The sequence below is a fragment of the Notamacropus eugenii genome, chromosome 1 (assembly GCF_028372415.1).
Source record: "Notamacropus eugenii isolate mMacEug1 chromosome 1, mMacEug1.pri_v2, whole genome shotgun sequence".
NCBI lineage: Eukaryota > Metazoa > Chordata > Mammalia > Diprotodontia > Macropodidae > Notamacropus > Notamacropus eugenii.
The window spans coordinates 224,824,854-224,845,282 of NC_092872.1; the positions used below are offsets into that span (position 1 = coordinate 224,824,854).

General features: G+C 38.6%; 1 protein-coding gene across 1 annotated transcript in view; it reads right to left on the reverse strand.

The window, feature by feature from the left end:
- LOC140517078 (pro-neuregulin-3, membrane-bound isoform-like) overlaps positions 1–17,574 on the reverse strand; it is a 488,975-nt gene extending 471,401 nt beyond the window's left edge. Inside the window, exon 1 of the mRNA XM_072627967.1 lies at positions 16,275–17,574. Within this exon, the coding sequence (XP_072484068.1) occupies positions 16,275–17,109 (835 nt within the window). The 5' untranslated portion in view covers positions 17,110–17,574. The remainder of the gene's footprint in view (positions 1–16,274) is intronic.
- Positions 17,575–20,429: the final 2,855 nt, after the last annotated feature.

Sequence of the window (20,429 nt, forward strand, 5' to 3'; positions counted from 1 at the left end):
CCAACTTTTTGCACACTAAACATTACATGAGAACTATTGACAAAACTTACAATCCTACTTGTGGGAAATAGTGGTGCTATAGTGTGTAGAGGGTGGGATGGGGTAGATGCTGCAGGAAAAGTGTGAGGTTTGAATCTGTCTTAGCTACCCTCAGAGATTCAGTTTTTTCATCTGTAAAATGGGAATAAAAATACATTGCCGACCTCATAGGAGCTGCTGTGTGGAGAATGCTTTGCAAACTATAAAATGCCTTATCTTCATTTTTCTTTGCTTGTCTGTTGCTGAAAAGACAAATAAATTGCTATGCTATGGAAAGGCAGAGATTAGAAGTAAAAAAAAAAAAAGGATACAAGCATCTGGATAATCAACAAAATGGAAAATCAGGCTCTAAATAATTGAAGTTTTTTTCTTTTTTTCTTACAAATGCCCTGATGCCTATCAGAGCCAACCTTTACAGGTGTTTCTAGGGCTGAGCAATATAGGCCATTTGTAAAACTGGGCCACTGCAGTGGCCCTTCATCATTCCTCTCACTAGAGCACAAATTGCAAACCATGTTTCTTCAGAGCAAGCTAAAAATACCATCAAACAATCAAACAATCCTACTTGCCTGACACCAAAGCACTTCTATTTTGGGAAGGTCAAGAGGTTCCCAGGATTGTATGTACCACAAAATAGAAGATCAAAGTGATCTTCCCTACCCAGAAGGGAAAAGAAATGGATAAAGTGGGTCAGGGAAGGCTTCCTAAAATGCAGCCTATCTTTTACTTGGATATCTGTAGTGTTTGCCACAAAAAGAAACTGACACCTTGTGGAGAAGAAGCGATGAAGGCAGGAAAGATAAGGGATAGTCAATTAAATGACAAAATCTGGAGAAATCTGAGAAAAGCTGGTAAGGAAGTCCAGGAAGATGTCATCCCCATCATTATTAACTATAGAAATACATATTGATAGAATGCTTTAAGCTTCAAAACGTCCTTTTTACATAATCATATTTGAGACTCTGTGAGACACATATTGCAGCCATCATCATCACCCCCACCTAAAGATAAGAAAACCTAGCATAATTAGGTTAAATGACTTAGCCATGGTCATACAATTCAGCTGGGCTTCTCTGTAAGCTAAACAACATAGCTACCCATCACTTCAATACCCAGAGTTTTAAAAACAAATTAAAATAAGAGGAAAATACATAAGGATATTCTGGATAAGAAAATTAAAATCTTCAAATTATAAGGTCTAAATTCAGTAGTAATATCATGCCAACCAAACAACAGCTAGTACCTTACATTAAAACATTACACATATTGTAGAGCTTCAATTGTTTTAAATGTCATTAAAGGCATGTCTAAGTGTATGTGTGTTATCACAGTTGGGGAAATCCCAGGCACTTTACAAATGTTATCTCATTGGCTTTTTACAACAATCCTGAGAGTTGGTGCTCTTATTTTCCCAGTCTTACAACTGAGCAAACTGAGGCAGAGCTTGGCCAAGTAATGTGCTCAGGGTCACATAGTAAGCTATCTGAGGCTACATTTGAACTCAAGTCTTTGTGAGTCTGGATTTGAACTTAGTTCTCCTATCTCCACACCTTAGCTATCCATGGTGCTACCTAGCTGACTCAACACTGTGATATGCATTTATACCTCCAAGAATGTCTATTTTTTTTTTCAATTTAGAGACCTCAAAGTGTGGGAATTTTCTCCAGTGAACATTGTAACCTAGCTAGAACCTAGTATATAAGTCTTAAGAGTTGCCTAAAGAATGTAAAAGTTAATTTGCTTGCCCAACAAATAAGTTTCAAATGCTGTATTGGAATCCAGGTTTTTCTCGCTTTAAGTCTAATACTCTACTCCATGCTGCCTACATAAATTCATCCATGTGTACAGTTATAAATATTTATATAAACAATTTTCTAGTTTATTAACTACATTCATATTTATTCTTCAATTGTGGAAGATGACTACTTCTTTGAAGTGTGAAAATTCTACTTACATGAGAGGTGTTTGTGGTAATCAGTAAAATATCGATGTCAATTGTTTGAATTTCTAGTCCTCTGATATTTGACAACAGAGATTCAAGAAACAGTCAAGGTTTATTTTTTATGTTCAAAACACAAAGCTTTTCACAAATGTTTATTCTTCACAAGAGAAATTCAAACCCTCTAAAAATAGTGAAATTACTAATTGTTCCTCCTTTCTGAATTTATTCCCTTTTGCAACATCTAGCATTCCTCTTCCTCCTTAATCTTAATGCCTTCCCTCTGGGCTTATCTCTAATTAATTCTGTCTATATTTCGTTTGTACATAATTGTTTGCATTCTGCTTCCCCTATTATACTATGAGCTCTCTAGTGCAAGAATTGTTTTTGCCTTCTTTTGTATCCCCAGCAATTACAACAGTACTTGGCTTATGTCAGGTGCTTTATAAATGCTGAGAGAGAGAGAGAGACAGAGAGACAGAGAGACAGAGAGACAGAGAGAGAGACAGAGACAGAGAGAGAGACAGAGACAGAGAGAGACAGAGAGAGACAGAGACAGAGACAGAGAGACAGAGACAGAGACAGACAGACAGATAGACACAGAGTCAGAGAGACAGACAGAAAGAGAAAGAGGGGGGTGACAGAGACAGAAAGAGAAAAAGACAGAGGGAGAAAGGAAGGGGGGGAGAGAAAATCATCATCAGAATTTTTAAATGAAATAAAACATCTTATTTTAAGTTTGATTTGGTTTCAGTAATTCTAAGATGTCTTTAATTCACTTATACTGCCACACACTAAATTCTTTTTTTATTGAAATCTGACATCTTGAAGTATATATCTTTAAAATTATTGAGCATAGAAAACATCATACAATATTTTAGCATTTTAAATTAATGTCAGAATTTTAGTGTATAATCTAAGAACTAATATTTTTGGAGAACTTAAAGACATAAAGGATATTGGAGGTCATCTAGTTTGTGGCTTGCTAATAGTTGTTTGTTTGTTATTTCATAGATCCCTTTGTCACCCTGGTACAATGTACGGATGCCTTTTCAGAACAATGTTTTAAATGCATATGGAACAGAGACTATTCTGTCCCCCATCCAACACTTTTTATAAGTGTAGTACCTATTTTGGGGTTTGAAATATGCCCAGATGATCTATGATGGAAGGACTAGACTAACAGTTTCCAAGGGCCTGGTTCTAAGAGAAGACATTCTGCATTTGGGTCACAGAGGTGCAATCACTCTTTGTTTCCACTGGCATTCAGGGAAGAAGGACTGGTGCAGTCCCAGGAATAGTACTCTGCACTAAGTCTTGTGGGGAAATGTTTCCTTACCTTCTCCTTTGTTCCTGTGGCCCTAAATAAAATGAATGGATTTTTTAGTTTTCTTTTTGTTTGTTCTTTTTAATTCTAGGTTCAGGGAGTATAGTCTCCAATCTAGGAAGTTGAGCTATAATGATATAAGAGCCCAGAATTTCAGACTGGGTTTTGGAACTGATCTAAGCCCTAAGAACCCAGAGTCCTAGGATGAAAGGTCAGGGAAGCTTTGGATTGGGGATTTGATGGGACTTAAACTATCTGTGAGCCTAATCTCTCTTTCCTTCTAAAAGAGGAGCTGGGGTGTGTGCCCGTATGTATATGGGGTGGAGGGTTATGACCCCTGGACAATAGGGGGAAATATCTGTGTGATGGTTCTTGCTACATCTTAAATGAAGTATTTCTTTATAAAAGCTAATCTGACTTTTAAGTGTTTAAATGGAGCTGAGGTTCTTGGTTTTCCTAAAATTGGGAAAATATTATCAATGAAGATTCAATCCAATGACAGATATGACACTCCAATTTCCTAAGGAGACTGGAAATCTCTGGGGGAGGGTGAAATGGATCAGCCCTGAAGTCAAGAGAACCTGAATTCAAATTTGGCCTCAGATATTTACTAGCTGTGTGACCTGGGGCAAGTCATTTAACACTACTTGCCTCAGTTTCCTCATCTGTAAAAGAAGTTGGAGAAAGAAATGGCAAACCACTTTAATATCCTTGCCAAGAAAACCCAAAATAGGGTCATGAAGAATAGACCATAACTAATCTATTAAATAACAACACACTTATCAGAATATTTTTTTAAAAGGGTCACAAAATCCAGGCTGAGAATCACTGGTTTATTGTTTCTTATTTCATAGATCCCTTTGTCACCCTAGTACAAACTATGGATGCCTTTTCAGAACAATGTTTTATATGCATATGTAACATTTCACCTTCCCTCATTTACAAAAGAGCAAAGTGAGCCTTTGAAAAATTCACATATCATAGATTTAGTGTTGAAAGTAATTTCAGAGAAAACCTAGACGAATTTGCTCATTTTATATGTGAAGAAACTGAAGCTGAGAAAAAAGTGACTTTCCTGAGGTAACACAGATAGTAAAAGAGATGATATTTGAATTTATTTTTTTTTTACTTCAAATCTAACATTCTTCCCATGATGTAAGGTTGAAAGTGACTTTGCCACTGTTATCCAGTTTGCAACTCTCAGAGCAGTCATTCAAACCCAAGGCTTTAGGCTCCATATCTAGGGCCTTTTCTGTTAAATAAATCGCCTCACGACCACTCCATTATCTACTCTAAGCCTCTTATTTTACCAGTATGGAAACTCATTTACAGAGAACTGTGATTTTTCTCAGTCACATGGGTACAACAAATAGAAGAGCCAACATTCAAACCACTGCTGAACTTCAATTCCTAACATTCTTTTCACTATATTACATCACACCCTGTCCCACATTCTTGATTTGTCATCTTTAAAGATCTTATTCCTCCAAAGGCTTATTATTAAAAAACTCCCACATCCCAGACCAGCTGAAGTATCTTCATCCATAGCACCAACAGAAACTATTTGTTTAGTAGCTATTAAGGGTTTTGTTCAAATGTCAAATAACTGAAAGAAAAGCTTCCAATGTGTCATGTAGTTTCAGTTATCATGTTCAATATGTTTCATTTGACCCTGTTTGAGGTTAACTTTTTAATGCTATCTAGTCATTTAGAAGTAATAGAAATCCTTAAACTTTTATAAGTCAGCCATTTGCAGTGCATTATAGAATATGGTATTTCATTATTTGTCATAAATTACATAGAGCTGTTTTCTACGTGGTGGGCAAATGCTAAAGATGAGTAAAAGATGAACAGGACTGCAGTACTGAAACCGATGAACCAAGAGCCATAAGAGAGAAAAAAACATCTGATAGTTGATTTCATTAAAAGACAGGTTTGTATTTGTGTTATCTTCCCTTTTAAATCACTGCCAATTAAAAAGAGGGGGAAGCTAATCTTACCCTTTTTTCCAATCAAATAATACGGCTATTTGAAAATAGTAGACAAATAACACTAATCCATGTCAAAGGCTCCTTTTTTTTATCCTAATGCCAGTGAAAATGATCTAATCTGTATTAAAAAATAAGAAAGAAAAGACTCTGCTATTAATACTAATTTAACAGTCAGCTGTAACACAGTGCTAGAGCCCCTCTGTCTGGTAACAACTAGCAATCAAGTAATATTCTAAGAGTAATGAGCTAGGATCTGAAGATGGATCTCAACAGTGATGTGGAGAAAGGAAAGAAAAACACACCAATGGACTGAGGCAGGTGCCAAAGCTAATTTTGGTTGAAGGTAGATAAAAAGATAAGATTTAAGATTAGCAATGTGAATATGAAGGCATTTCTGACATCCACTCTCTGGTCACCAAAAAAAAAGTTATGTCTAGTGGCATCATATTTTGTTCCTAGGACTAAATGTAGGTTAAGGAAGACATATTACTTTCAGTGTATTCATCTTTCCTGTGCTGATGAACACAAATGGGAGATACATAAGTTCTCCTGAGTTTATAATGGATTAAAGGTCCTCTCTTTTGTCATCTTTATAATGAAAGCACAGTAAACAAGATCTTGACCACAGAATAATGTTTCAGCATGACAAGACATATCATTATAAAATATTCACCTAAAGGATTTTTTAATCCTTTTTAATTTCTCAACATAGAAACACATCACAAGGTGATTTAAAAGCTGTCATCATTTGTTTCTCTTCCTTATTGATAGAGATCATTATTTTCATGCTTTATTGATATTACAGAAACAGTTGGTTTGTTTTTTAATACCTAAGGATTTATCCAATATGACTATGACAGAATTAAACATTATCAAAAGATCATGTCTATAGTATATATTGCAGCACATTCAGAAACTATTCCAAATGAAGTCAGTTTTTGCAAATTTTCACCTAATAGCAGAACATTCTTGAAAGCCCCCAATAGACTAGATCATGGAAGTTTTAAATCACATTGCTCAGCATATAATTAAATATCTCCATAATTATTGGTAAATGTGTAGTGTTCAACCATTCTTTAGTTCTATAAAGCATATTTTATTCTATCAAGGCTTCCAAGAGCCTCCACATTCTGACTCCAACCTTTACCAGCTGAGTCTCAAAATACACCCTTAGCTTTGACCAGAGTTTTCATAATCTTTCAAATGCTTACAGGTGTGCCTTTATTCACATTGGCTTTCTCACTTGGAATGCCCTTCACATTATTTTTTGCTTGTCCAACCATTTTCCCTGAATCCTTCAGTTCAAATTGACCTTTTTTTGAATACTTACTTCACATGGAGTCAGAACTATATTTTTTAGGCATTCATTTGTCTCTTCCATAAGTAATTCTCCCCATTGAAATGGTATACTTTTTAATAGCAAAGATTGTCTTGCAACACTCCTTATATTCCTCCATAATGCCTAGTAGTGCTAAAAATGTTAGTTGCTTAGAAAAAGACTTATTGTTATTCATTCCTACTGTAGTTAAGTACAAATACATGCACACAGGTGCACATATACACACACACTGACACTCTTGAGCACATATGCACACAAGAGACAACTAGTTGGCAAAATTGATAGAATACTGGTCCAGAAGTCAGGAAGACCTGAGTTCCAGTCCCACCTCAGACACATACTAGCTGCATGACCTTGAGTAAGTCATTTGAACTTTGTTTGCCGGAGTTTCCTAACTTGTAAAGTTGAGATCGATAAAATATGCACCTAAATAAAAATAAATATAGCACCTAACTCCCAGGGTCCCTGCAAGGATAAAATGATATAACATAGAAAAAGCATTTTATAAACTTTAAAGTACTATATATAAATGTTAGCTCTCATCATTATCACAATCATTATCACTATCACCATCACCACCACCACCACTATTACTGCTACTACTACTACTACTACTACTACTACTACTACTACTACTACTACTACTACTCATATTATTGATTTTAGTAGAGAGAAGCCCTGAGTTTAAGTCACACTTCAGACATATAATGGCTATGTTACCCAGGACAACTCCTTTAACCACTTATTTTTGCTTTGTTAAATCTGTAAGATTATAAATTCCAGGAAAGGTTACCAACTAGCATGGAGAAAGAGGGTTTCTTCATCTGAGAGTTCCTAGTACTGAGGAAATCACTGGTCCTGCTTCCATTCAATCTCTCCTTCTCTCTTACTTTTTGCCTCCTTCTCTCAATTTCATATTTCATACATTCTTATGTACATGCTTGCATATGGATATGAAACATGCATATATGGGTAGGTTTGGGACCTCAAAACCCACATGTCTTTTATATGCTCACAGGACACAATATTGCTTCTTCTGGGAAAGGAAATGGTGAGAACAACCTTTCCATTTATCATTCATATTTTAGGCACAAGACTCTATGTTAAACTCACAGAATAAAAAAAAGAATTGTTATGTTTGCAAATCTTCCCTGACCATTCTCTTCCTTTATGCTGAGATATTGCTGTTTATGAGTTATGCAAGATCGCCATCCTGTCACCAAAGATAAAGGTTTATAACAATACAATAAAGCTGCAAGACATAACTCAATTTTGTCTCCACCCAGACACATGCTTTATGCATGAGTCTTTCTAAAACTTTTCCATTAAAATTCTGAAAATGCAAAAGCACACATATCTAAATGATCTTTTTTATTGATTAATTAAGTCTGTTGGATTCACTGCTGCCTAAATCAAAGTTGCCAATGTCTTTTACTTAGAAAAGGATTTGTGAATATACTTATTACCCCTTTTCTTTCTTCTTAAAGATTATGCAAAAGTACAGATTCATTTGGAGGTATGAGATCCAGGCCAAGAAACAAACCTTTAGAAATCAACTTTCATCTAGATCAACAAATCCTGGTGACATCTCTTAGGTGCAGAACAGATCTTAGACCATAGAGGTCTTCTAGAGTAAACCATTCATTTTATAGGTGAGGAAGCTAAAGCTGAATAATAAAGTGAGTTATTTATACTCGTACAAGTCATATCAGAAACAAAGATTTAAAACAAGCTTCTCTCACTTATAATCCAGTAGTCCTTATTATTTTCAATAATGTGCTTTCCAAGGGAATAAGGAATGAACCTGTAATCTGACTGGTTTAGGCAACTATCACATGAGAAAGGTTCCCTTAACAATGCAAATCTTCTTTACTTTCACAGAAGTGTCTTTTGCCCCTCTGTAAACCCAGCACTTATCACAGTACCTGTCACAGAGTAGACACTTAATATATGTTTATAGATTGGTTATTGATTGAATGATGAAAATGCTTCCTACAACTTGTCCAGGGTCACAGTCAATTTGCGTCAAAGGTAGAATTTGAATTCAGATCTTCTTGTCTTTCATTTCTGCTTGCTGTCACTGAATTATGCTGCTTCCTTCTAAGGAGTCATAAAAGGAATAGTTTGGATGAGTTCTAGTAAGTTTTTTTAAGGCTTAGCCAAAGAATTCTGAAGTAACTTTTCTTTGCTACCTACCCTAAATTTCCTACTATCTATTCTTTCTTCATCTTCAAAATAGGAATTATAACAATTATACCACATATCGTTTACAGTGTCATATAAATGTGAATTCCTGTTATCATTGTATTTTCTTACAGAGATTTAAGAGACTTCCATTAATTTGCTACAAGAACCTATAATTTAAAATCATCATGAAAGATACCTGAAGTTGAAAAAGAACAATAACTGCAATTTCTCTAACACTTTAAAATTTATAAATCACTTAACAAATTTCTATTTTGACCACAACTTTACGAGATACGTTATTTGGTGATATGAGGCATGGTAGGAGGGTTCAGTCCTGTCATTTCATTGAATTTCAATACAAATCTGTATCTACTGCACCTACAAATAGGTACCCATAACATTAGATAATTGCCCAAGTCCATAACAGGTTGATTTGCCCAGTTCACATGACTAGTAAGTAATGAGTTTCAGGTGTTATCCCCATTTTATGCATAACTAACCTGAGGCTCAGAGAAGTTAAGTGACTTCTCTAAGGTCACATAGCTAGGAAATATCACTCAAATACTGGTCTTCTTGATTACAAGTCCCTTACTCTTTTAAGCAATCGTTAAGTAGCATACTTATAGGATTGAAGAACTCAATCCAAGGTCTTGATGTACCTTTACCTGATATAAATTCCCCTAATTCTAAAGGTACAAGTATAGGGACAATGGAAAAGCCATATAGTGGAAAAAAATTTTCTGAGAGCAATGATCTTTCTGAAGTAATGTCCAACCCTTTTATCAAAGGATAATTAACTGTCATATTTACATATATTCACTTGTCTATTACTAATCTTAAAGCAGATCATAAAAGACTCAGCTGACTTTAATAATCAAAAAATATAAGATAAAAAAAGGAGGGGAGATTAGGGTCTTGAATCCTGTCTTTGGAATCACAACTATGAGGTTTAAAAAAAGTAAAAATTAAAACAGATTCAGTAGTCAAATATAAATAAGAACAGAACTTTTTTCTGGAATTCTTTCTGTATTCTTTCATCCCTTCATATAAATAAGGCTGACTTGAATAACAAACATCAAAATAAGGTCACAAAAACTTTATAAAATGTTCAAAGAATAAACTGAAATGTTTATTATATTATAAAGGATTTTCTTTAAATTCAATAAAAGTAGACCTTTATTCCCATATAAATACAGATGGTCCTAGATTTAGAATTCTGTAATATAATCCCTTATATTAGCTTTAACAAAAAAAAAAAAAAAAGATTTGGTTCTTTGTTTTTCCACCCAAGAAAACTAATTTATAACTATGGAACACTTTGGGGCTTGAAATATCTTGACAAAACTTATAAACTTTGGTCCAGTAGGTCTTACGGATATAGAATACTTGTAAGATATAAGGGAGAGTCAGGAAACCTTGGAGTAAAACACTATAATGGAATTTGCCATGTACAATTTCAAACGTAATCATTTTGATAGATATATAATTTCATGTTTTACATTTTAATATTCAATGCTGCTATTATCCATAGTTTCATTGAACTTCAATTTACAACATAAAACAACAGAATTCCACATAGCAGAGTTTAGGACATGATTGCCTCACAATTATTCCATTATGTTTTTTAATTAAAAAAAAGATTTTCCCCTAATTTATACAAGTTTAAGTAAACTTTAATCTTCATGAAAATATTTTAACCTTTGATTTCTTTGCTGTACCTTCCAGGGTGGAAACCCTCCTCCTCACAATCAATGTAGCTGGGCAGTTAGTGATAGCAGGATGAATGGATGGATGAAAGTAGGAAAGGAATGAGGGGAGGAGAGAGAAGGAAGGCAGGAAAGAAAGTGTCAGGGATTGTACTAAATGCTGAGGATACAAATACAGACAAGCAAGAGAGTTTCTGCCTTCAGGGAGCTTACATTCTAATGGGGAAGACAACACTTAAAGCAGATGATGGAAGGAGAATGTATTCAAGGTGGCATGATGTGTAAATGGATAGGAAATGATATGAAGGACTTAGGTAGCCTTAACAAAAAGCAGAAATTCATCTACCAGAGCTAGAAGAAGGGTCCAAGGTCCAGGTGGAAAGAAGTCAAGGATGATGACTAGACAACAGAAGCCATGATATAGAGATGAGTTAGATATTTGGCTGGAACACTGACAGTTTAAAAGATTTCCCCAGAGCCACAGAGTCAATATGTGTCAGAATCAAGATCTTCCTCTCCAGCCATCTCTATTACGGCACACAACTTCTCTTAACACTACAATTGATAATACATATCTTTTTAGATTGCATTTTTCTCTTCTCTTATATTTTAAAAAGTACAGCATTAGAGAGTTACTTGAGGTTCTGAGAGATTCCAATCCCTGTCTTGATCATAAAACTAATAAAAGTCACAGAGAAGAATGGGAATAAGGTTGAAGTTTTCATGTCTCCCAAATCCAGCATGCTATCTACTGTCTTTCTAAGCATAGATTATTTAAAAAAAAAAAAAAACCTATAGGATTCCTTAGAAAAATATCTCTGTGGCATTTGTCAACTCAAATGCCAGGACTATACTACAACATGAAAATTTGAAAATGAAAATTGATTCCCAGAAGTGAAGACGATGATTTTCATTTTCCTTGGTGAATGAAATGCAAAACAGAAAAATTAAAATGCATAGAAAGGCTCAACTTTATGGTACTCCACTTGTTCTAACACATTTTAAAAACCAAACTCCATCTTCAAATACCCCATTCATTCAAGGTACAAGATCAGAATATTTTGGCACTGCTAGAGAGTTACAAATATAGAATTTCTCTAGATTCTATAGAGAGAGAAAAAAGTGTCCCAAGCACCAGATCCATTATACACGCAGCCCCAGATTGGAATCTGTTTTGACTAATTGGTTCTTAATAATTTCTTTTAAAACTGGGTACTCAGAATAACTGTGCAGTCTATATAAGAAGCATAATTGCAAAAAGAATGAGAGGGATGGGTTAAGCTAAAAGAAAGGGGCACATCATTATAAACTATAAACAGTATTGCCTACAAACCACTACATTCAAATGCTCAATTTCTTTAAAGAAGAAATAAATCATTTCTCTTTTTTTTTTCTCCTCAGGATAAACCATTAATAAATCACAAAAATAATGGAAGTGTAGTAACCAGGTGTTCTTTTTCTTTTCTTTCAGCTCATGAAGTGCAGAATAAGCAAATAGAAGTCACGACTTGTGTAGTATAATTGATTAAAGCAGAGAAGACTCATAAGCCTGTATTAAAGCCAAAGGAAATCAAAATATACTCAGGTTGCAGCATGTGCTCATAAAAAAGCTCTCAATTGGATTTCAGAAGAAGTATTGATCTATAGCTCTGTATCCTCTCTCTTCTTGGCTACCATGTATGATTGGGGTCAGTTACCTCCTACAAGAGAGTTCTCTGTGGAAGCCCTGGCTCATATGGATAAAAGACAAAAATGTAATACTGTATTTTTATTAACAAACTTTACTTGTGAAAGCTTATAGATCTATTTATATGGAAGGCTAGCCATAGTCAAAACAGCAACAAGAAGTTTAACTGGAAACTTTTAAAATTAAACTCGATTGGATGAGAGTTTTGAACAAGTTTAGCTATAAAGTTTGACAATACACCGTATTTCCTCATTAATGGCAACTTTCCTTTTTGGAATGTAAAAATACTTCACATCTTTTCCATCCAATATTGGTTACCAATATTCAGAAAAGAAAAACAACAAAAGAACCTTGATGATCCTCCAAGTAGAAAACAGAATATTCTATAGACCATGCTTACTTGCCTTCAGTAGGATAATTCAACTAAATGTCATTGTCTCTACCTATATCTCTTTTTCTTTAAACATAAATATTGGCATTTAGTGTTTTAAGTGATCAAACTATCATATTTCCCCAGCAGTAACTTCTTACATGATTGTATTCCACAAAGTTATTTCTATCTAAGAAAATTTTTTTTAAAAACTGATACATTATCAAAAGGCTATGTCTACACATTCCTTGCTCACAGTTCTCCCTGTCCCTTCCCCACCTCTCATGCCTTTGGCTAGTGTTGATGCTCTATGTTCACTATTCTCCAAAGAGGCAGTGAACACTCTTTGCCTTTGTCTTCCTGTTTAAATTGCCTGAACAAGATTTGCTTGCCTGACTGTGAATAGGTAAATAGCTATCTCTATGCTTTAAAGGATTTACCTTTAAAACACTACAAGAAACTTTCCAAGATGGGGGAGAAATTGGGAGGAATGAGAATGATCAGGAAGGAGTATGTGCCAGAAAAGAAGATATAGTTCAGTCCAGAGACTGAATAAGGAAAGAAGAGCCAGTTCTTTTCTCTACCCAGGGTCTTCAAGCTTAGTCTCTGTGATGAGAATCCCCAGAGAAATTGAATACCTTGCTCCACACTGGACATGCCCAGTTGTAAAGGCAGGTTTTAGTTTGAAGTGGTGCCAGCTACGACCCCCATAGCAGCATCTGAATTCCTGAACTGGCCAGACAGCTCTTAGCCTAAGTACTCCACCACCCATAGAGAACAGTCCAAAAGGAAAGTAAATGTGTTCATTATCTTAAGTGTACAATTCAGCAGAACCCCTTATCAAGCAACAGAGAAGGTGACCACTTTGTCTTAAAACTCAATGCACCAGCATCCTTTCATTTAGAGAAAAATTACAGATTCATAGCTTTGATTTTTTTTAAATCATATCCCAAGCAGTAAGGAGGCAAGGAAACAGAAGTGAAAGATGGAAACAAAAGCTTAAGAAAAAGGAAATATTTCCCCCGTGGGACTTGGAGTCACATGAGTAGAGCAGAAGAAAGATGTGAATGTGAGCTAAACTGGGGACTCCTCAAGCAGCAGCAAGAACACTGTACCAAAGCCCTAAAATAAAAACTGCATCCCCCCTTTTGTGTATGTATGGATAATGCTGTAATCTCAGAAGAAAAAAAAAGTTGGGGGGATAGCACTGTTTCCCTTTCTTTTCTTAAGATTACAAGACCTACAAATGAAAATCCCTCCTTTAAGGAAGCTGTGTAATTTTCCACTAATGATGATCTCTGCTTGTTGATGTACTCAAAACAGGTCTCTTGATACATAAAGGACTCCCACTTTATTCTCTAAAAGGGGACAAAGGCAAAACAGAACACACACACAAATCTATCAGCAAAAAAACAAACAAAATAAAACAAAAATAAGAAGAGAAATTAATGACCACCATCAACAAATATATATATGACTCAGACCTAAATGTTCCAAAGGCAACAACTGTCTCACTTCCCATGTGAACACAGACACCATTTACAAAATTTTTCAACTCCTTGGGGTGTAAGGTACTGCCAAGTGAATCATTATTTATTAACCAGGCTGCTGTTCACATTTGCACACTCTAGGAAGGGGGTTTGGAAGGGTGGAAACAATATTGGGCTTTCCCTTAAAGATTCCTGAAATGGAACACAGAAGGTAAAGGTAAACCAATTGGAGGAGTTAAGCATCAGATGTACTCCCTTACTACCTTAATGCTCCAGTCACTCTGTACAGTAACCCAACTTCAACTAACTAGGCAGCCCCTATGGCTAGAAGAACAACCTATTTACCTTATTCATTAAAGAAAAAAAAAAAAACAGTATTAAAAGAAGATATTCAAAATCTTGCTACTCTAAGAAGATATATACCCCCAGATTATGGAATATTCAAATACATGGTTTCTTTATCCCCAATCTTTGCTTAAACAATTAGCCTTTTTGCAAAATTCAAGTCTAGTTTCTACTACCCCACCCCAAAGTGTCTTCCCACTTCCAAGGAAAGGAGGATCTCTTATTAATGATTGCCTTGGCCCAGGGCTGGCAAGTATCAAGTTACTGTCTTGTTTGCCATTCTGATTTGTGGCACGCTCCCTCCCTCCCACCAGCACCCAATTTATAGTCCTTCCCTGTTTCTCCAATTCCCACCATGATATTGCTGTGCATATTGACTCTTTGTCCTGAGGCTCATAAAAATAGAATTCATAATTTCTTTGAAAAAAATGTTTAAATGCCCAAATGCTATACCCAATCCATATAATAATTAAGGAATGCAAAGGACTATGAAATTCCTGAATCTAAACAATTGACTGTTCTTGAAAGAGATACTGAAGAGTTAATGGAGGACTCTGTTCATTGCTTCCTAGATGCTATGATCCAAAATATTAAAAGCCAGATAAAGGCACTATAATTAAAGCATTTTGCAGAGTGGCACTGCTCAGAACTCCAACTGGCGGTCTCCGTGTTTGTCCTAAATAACCTTCACAGGTTGCACAAAAGTGTTACCAGATCCCAATCAATTGTCAGATTAAGCTGACTCCTGAGGGATTTTAGTATAAGACCTTAAACGAGGGAGATATGCAGACAGTTGAAGAGAAGATTTTCATAATTGTTAGCAGGAAACAGTTCTCCTTTATAAAAAATCAGTCCAGTAAATCAGGGAGTGAGGCCAATTTGGTAGAGAAAGTAGAGGGTGGATTGAAAGGGAGCTACTTCCTAACGGTTGGGTGTTTTGCTCATATAGATTGCAGAAATCATGCCACTCCAGCTTTCCTTATTTTTCAGACCCAGATGTGAAGGGACCAGGTGGGGGATGGGGGAGTGTTATAACCTCAGCATTTGGAGACAGGAATAAAAAAAAAATCTTTTTTGGAGAGGATGGGGGGGGGAGGCGGTGAGGGGCGCGCTCCATTGTCAGGAATACTGGCTGGCGAACAGCATCTCTGCAGGGCTTCCATCATATTTCCCCCTGGTTAACTTAATCTCACTCGCCACAGAATCAATTTCAGCAGCTTCCAGATAGCCACTGGCGAATTTGGGGGTCATCAGTTAAGCCTCCTCACCATTGATTTTTTTTCCCTCCCTCTTCTCCCCTCAATTGTTTCTTATTAACTCTTCCAGGTGGCAGCCGTCTGGGCAGGGCTGCTTCCCGGTTTATATACATCGTTTTATATACATACTCGGCTCAAATGGCTGCTTTCATTATATTACAAGCTCTTACAAACGACCAAACTTCCCTTTGTTTGCAGTTTTGTTTGGGGGTGTTTCTTTGGTATTTTGAAGAGGTGAGGATGTTTATAGGTTCCCCACACACACCCCAACATGCACACACCCCTTAAATTCAAGCTTAGCATTTCTGCAGTCATCAGGGACCCACTGACTTTAACCCTTTGAAGAGGGAGGGGGAAGAGACCTCTTGTCACACTTGTCCGAGACTCAGGAAGGGGGAGGAGGAGCCTTGAGACTTCCTCCTAGAGAACAAAATTTTATTCTTTCTTTGGCAATATGAACCAGTTTTCACATAGTACCCCAGACACGAGTCTGGAGCGGGTGCTGAAGGGGAACCGGGGGAGACGCAGGCGCCCCAAAGGGAAGAGTATTGTAGGCATACTGTAAATCAAAGGCAAGAAGGCTTTCGTTTTTACTTACGAAATTTGGGGCTGGTGCTAGGTTCTGGTGTGATGGTGGTAGAGGAGGAGGAAGAGGAAGAAGAAGAGGAGGAGGAGGAGAAGGAAGAATCCTGAAAGGGAGACAGGGTCCAGGAGGGAGTTGAGTCGTGGAGGTAGGAGGAGGTAGCGTATGCCGCAGTGGGCCAAGAGGGCATTGGCTGGGTACTGGGGGCCCCTGGCAGGGGTGGGCGGGAACCCTGCGTGCTGCTGCTGAAGAAGGGGACCGTAGTGGAGAGTACTGTCGGGGGGGCTGCGGTGTGCCGCACCGTTGTGGAGCGGGGGCTGGCCCGGATGGGCACCCGGTGCCCAGGGAAGCGAGTGGGCGCCCGCGTGATGGTGGTCAGACGAGTGCTGATCCGGTTGGGCGTCCTGGAGGAGGCGGTGCTGGAGGACGGAGTAGAGGTGGAGGTGGATGTGGTGGTCGTGGTCGTGGTGGTCTCCATGCCCTTGGGGAAGGAGCTGGGCTTGGAGAGGAAAAAGGGGTCCTGGCCGATCCCCTTGGAGTCCACCAAGTCGGTGGGCACGTACTCCTTGACGGAACCCACCACGATCCATTTAAGGAGCATGAGACTGAGCCCCAGGCCGATGAAGCCGATGAACAGGGGCACCACGCAAAGCCAAGTCTGCTGCCGGTTCCATACAATGCAGTTGCTACAGCGTAACTCCCGGGGGGGCTCGGCCGCCCCTTCCCCGTCCGGGCCCCCGCCCGCCGCTGCCGCTGCCCCTTCCTCGGCGGCGGCAGCGGCGGCGGCCGCTGTGGCAGCGGCGGCAGAAGCGGCACCAGGTGGGGAGGCACCGCTCGCCCCTTCACTCATCCTAGGAGCCTTTTCACCTTCGCCCCCCGCGGGGAAGCCAGAGAGACATCAGGGACCCAGAGCCGGCCGGCAGAAAACAGCAGCAGCGGCGGTGGCGGCAGCAGCAGCGGCGGCGGCAGCAGCAGCAGTAGCATGCGAATCTTCGCCCTTCCCCCACTCTCCCTCCCTCCCCCCCCCCCCCCTAAAAAAAAAAGGGAGAGAGACAGCGAGAGGGGAAGGAGGCGCGGAAAGAAAAGGGGGAGGGGAGGGAGGAAAGGAGTAGGGGGAAAAACCCTTCCCCCCAAATCACCAGTCTTCCAGGCTTGAAGTCAGTTAATCGCGGGGCATTGGTCCTTTCCGAAAATGAGCTCTCCTCCTGTGTTCCCCGAGTATTTGCCGAATCAGCCCCGTCACCATGCTGTCTCCATCCACACACAAGAGCCTTTCCAACATCCTCCTCCTTTGCCCCTGGGCGCTCCCTGGGGTTCTTCGCTCACAACCCCCACCACCACCCTTCTCCCTCCCTTCCCCCCCCTTTTCTTTTTTTTCCCCTTTTCTTCCTTTGATTCCTTGCAAGTCACAGCAATCAACCTTCGGGGTTTTTTATGATTCCAACCATCCGGATGGAGGAACACCGAGCCACATTCCAACACAGGGAACCGGTCCCACTTTACGAGCGATTTTTCACCCACCCTTCTTCAATTTTTTTTCCCTCTCTTTCCTCTCCTCCCTCTTCTTCTAGCCTTGGTGCACTAGCATTCCTAGGCTGCTTCTTTGAGAGCGACGGAGCAGCGAAATGCACCTGTTATTCAGCGGTCCTGCAGCCAACCCTTGGACAGCACTTTAAGAGAGAGACCAATCCGAAAGCAGAGCGGAGGGAGAGGAGACCACAGCTTTTCCCTCTCGCCTTCTCCCTTACCAAGATCAGCACCAGCGCCAGGACCAACCTGACATCCGAACTCAGGCAAGCGCTCGCTCCAGCATCAGTGGTCCAAGGAAAAAGGAAAATAGAGACAAAGTCATGTCAGGCGCCAGATATCCGAGAAAAAGGAAAAGAAAATCCAATTTTTTTTTTTAAAGCACACCCTGTTGATGTCCAAACCAGCTATTTGTTTTTAAGCGGGGGTGGGGAAAAGAGGAAATATCTGTAGAGTCACTGGATAGAGACACAGGCAGAAGACAGCTTTTGCCAACCTTGCAGCTCCCCGATTCAATTGTGTATTCCTAGTACAGAGTCAAAGGAAGCAGGCTGGGTTTCAGGAAAAGTGTAGCGCCTCCCTCCAAAGCCTAATGGTGGTTTCTTAATGCGCATAAGATAAATAAATGATCCAAGCAAGGCTCAACGCCCCCCGCCCCTCTCCCCGAGGTGGATGGCAAAACCCGTTTTTCGACAGGTTCTGAGCCCATCTCCAGGGCTAATCCAATAATAATCTGAAGCTGAAGGGAATGTGCATGTGTGACTGACTGTGTATGTCTGCGGATATGTGTGCCAGCCAACGCTCCCAAGTGTGGTTTAGAGGGAGACAGATACCTTGACACAGGATTTCCTGCAAGAGATATAATGGGACAACCTTCTTTCTATAGTACTTGCAAAAAGTATCTCAACCAAGTCGGTTACAAAGCAGTATCCCTCAAAGAAGCTCCAGACTCCTCTCTTTTTTCTCTTAAATATATAGTATATATGTGCGTACATATGTACATGTGTATGTACATATGTACACACACATTGACATATATGTGTATATGTGTATATACACACACAATTGTAGTGGTGTTTCAAGATAACTTCTTAAAAAATTAACCATGTAAGATCCTCCCTCCTCATTAAAAGAAGATGTAGGGAAGGGGGTCAAATAGAAGTCGCGGCAAAGGGAATAGTCATTAGAAGAGCCTTAGATATAGTATTGAAGAAATTAGGACCAGCAGTAGCTGAAATCTTACTTAACTCTATACTAGTTTACATTGTAGCAGGGCAAAAACTAGGAAGGAGAAAGGATAAGGATGAGACCTTTGATTTTATGAACTCTGGGGTAAGCAGAATTCCTCCACTGATAGCAACTGACACCTGAAACTTCTACTTTTAGAGAATAGTCTAGCTGGCTAATAGGTTGAGTGTTTTGCCCAAGGTCACAAAGCCAGTTTGTATCAGAGACAGTATTCAAATCCAGGTCTTCCTGGCTCAGAGGTCAGCTCTCAACTTCAGAAGAAGAAAGTCAGAAGATACTTCACAAATGCTTATCACAACAAAGGCTATGGCCTTCCAAACTCTACTTCCATCCTACTCTTTCTAAGACAACCAACACCCAGTTTTTAATCAGCCAGCCATATCTGGCCAGCTTAATTGGGATATAGGATGCCTTTGTTTCCCCATACTTGTAATAGCCTCCCTTAGGGGTGTAGATTTCTTAGGTGACATACATTTTGCTGAAGAATGCAGAATGAAGTGGAGAAAACTTGGGTAAAAATAGAGTAGGAAGAAGGAAAGGGGCAGAAGGATAGGGAAGAGAGACTTTCTTTTCCCAATATAATATGATTTCCATCAGAAAATTGCTATAAAAAATTGATATTAGTTTATAGAATACCCCCACTTTTCTGGAATTGATGACTTGAAATTTTTTATAAAAAATGAAGAAATTAACCTGATACATATGCACATACATCCATATTTCCTCATATTAAAAAAACACATTTTAAACTTTCAGCACAAGAAGTCTCATTGTTTAAAAATATACAGACACTTACTATGGCCTATCATTCATTTCTCACCAAGACAACACAACAGAGCAAAAAGAAGTTTCCCAAGCAAGAGGCGTTGAAAAGACAGAAGGTGTCATAAATGGAAAATCACTTCTTAAAGAGATGTCAGGATCATTGGCTCCCCAAGTTTTCTCTGACCTCCTCACTCTATGTAGTAATCCCTTTGCCTCTCAGAAACGTCTTTCGATGTTGGTCTCAAACCATTCAAGATTATGAAACTACAGTTTTGTTTTGGTCTATACTTATTATTTTCTTCATGTATCTAACATCTGGATCATGGGATTATTGATCTAAAACTAAGATTCTAAGATCTAGAATTAAGTTATTCTAAATTAGGGTCAGGTATCTTGGAGGCCATCTATTCCAAAGCCTTAATTTTAAAGACAAGGAATGGAGATCCACAGAAGTTAAGTGATCAAATAAGATCCTAGGTCAAACAAGCCAGCAAGAGCAGATCTGAGATTGAAATCTAAATCCTTTGATATCAATTCCAGCGCTCTTTTCATTGTGCTATCTTCCTAGTCTAAAAGAGCTCAATAGGAATGACATATGGACCTGATCTGAATTAAAGTTTCCTGGTATGC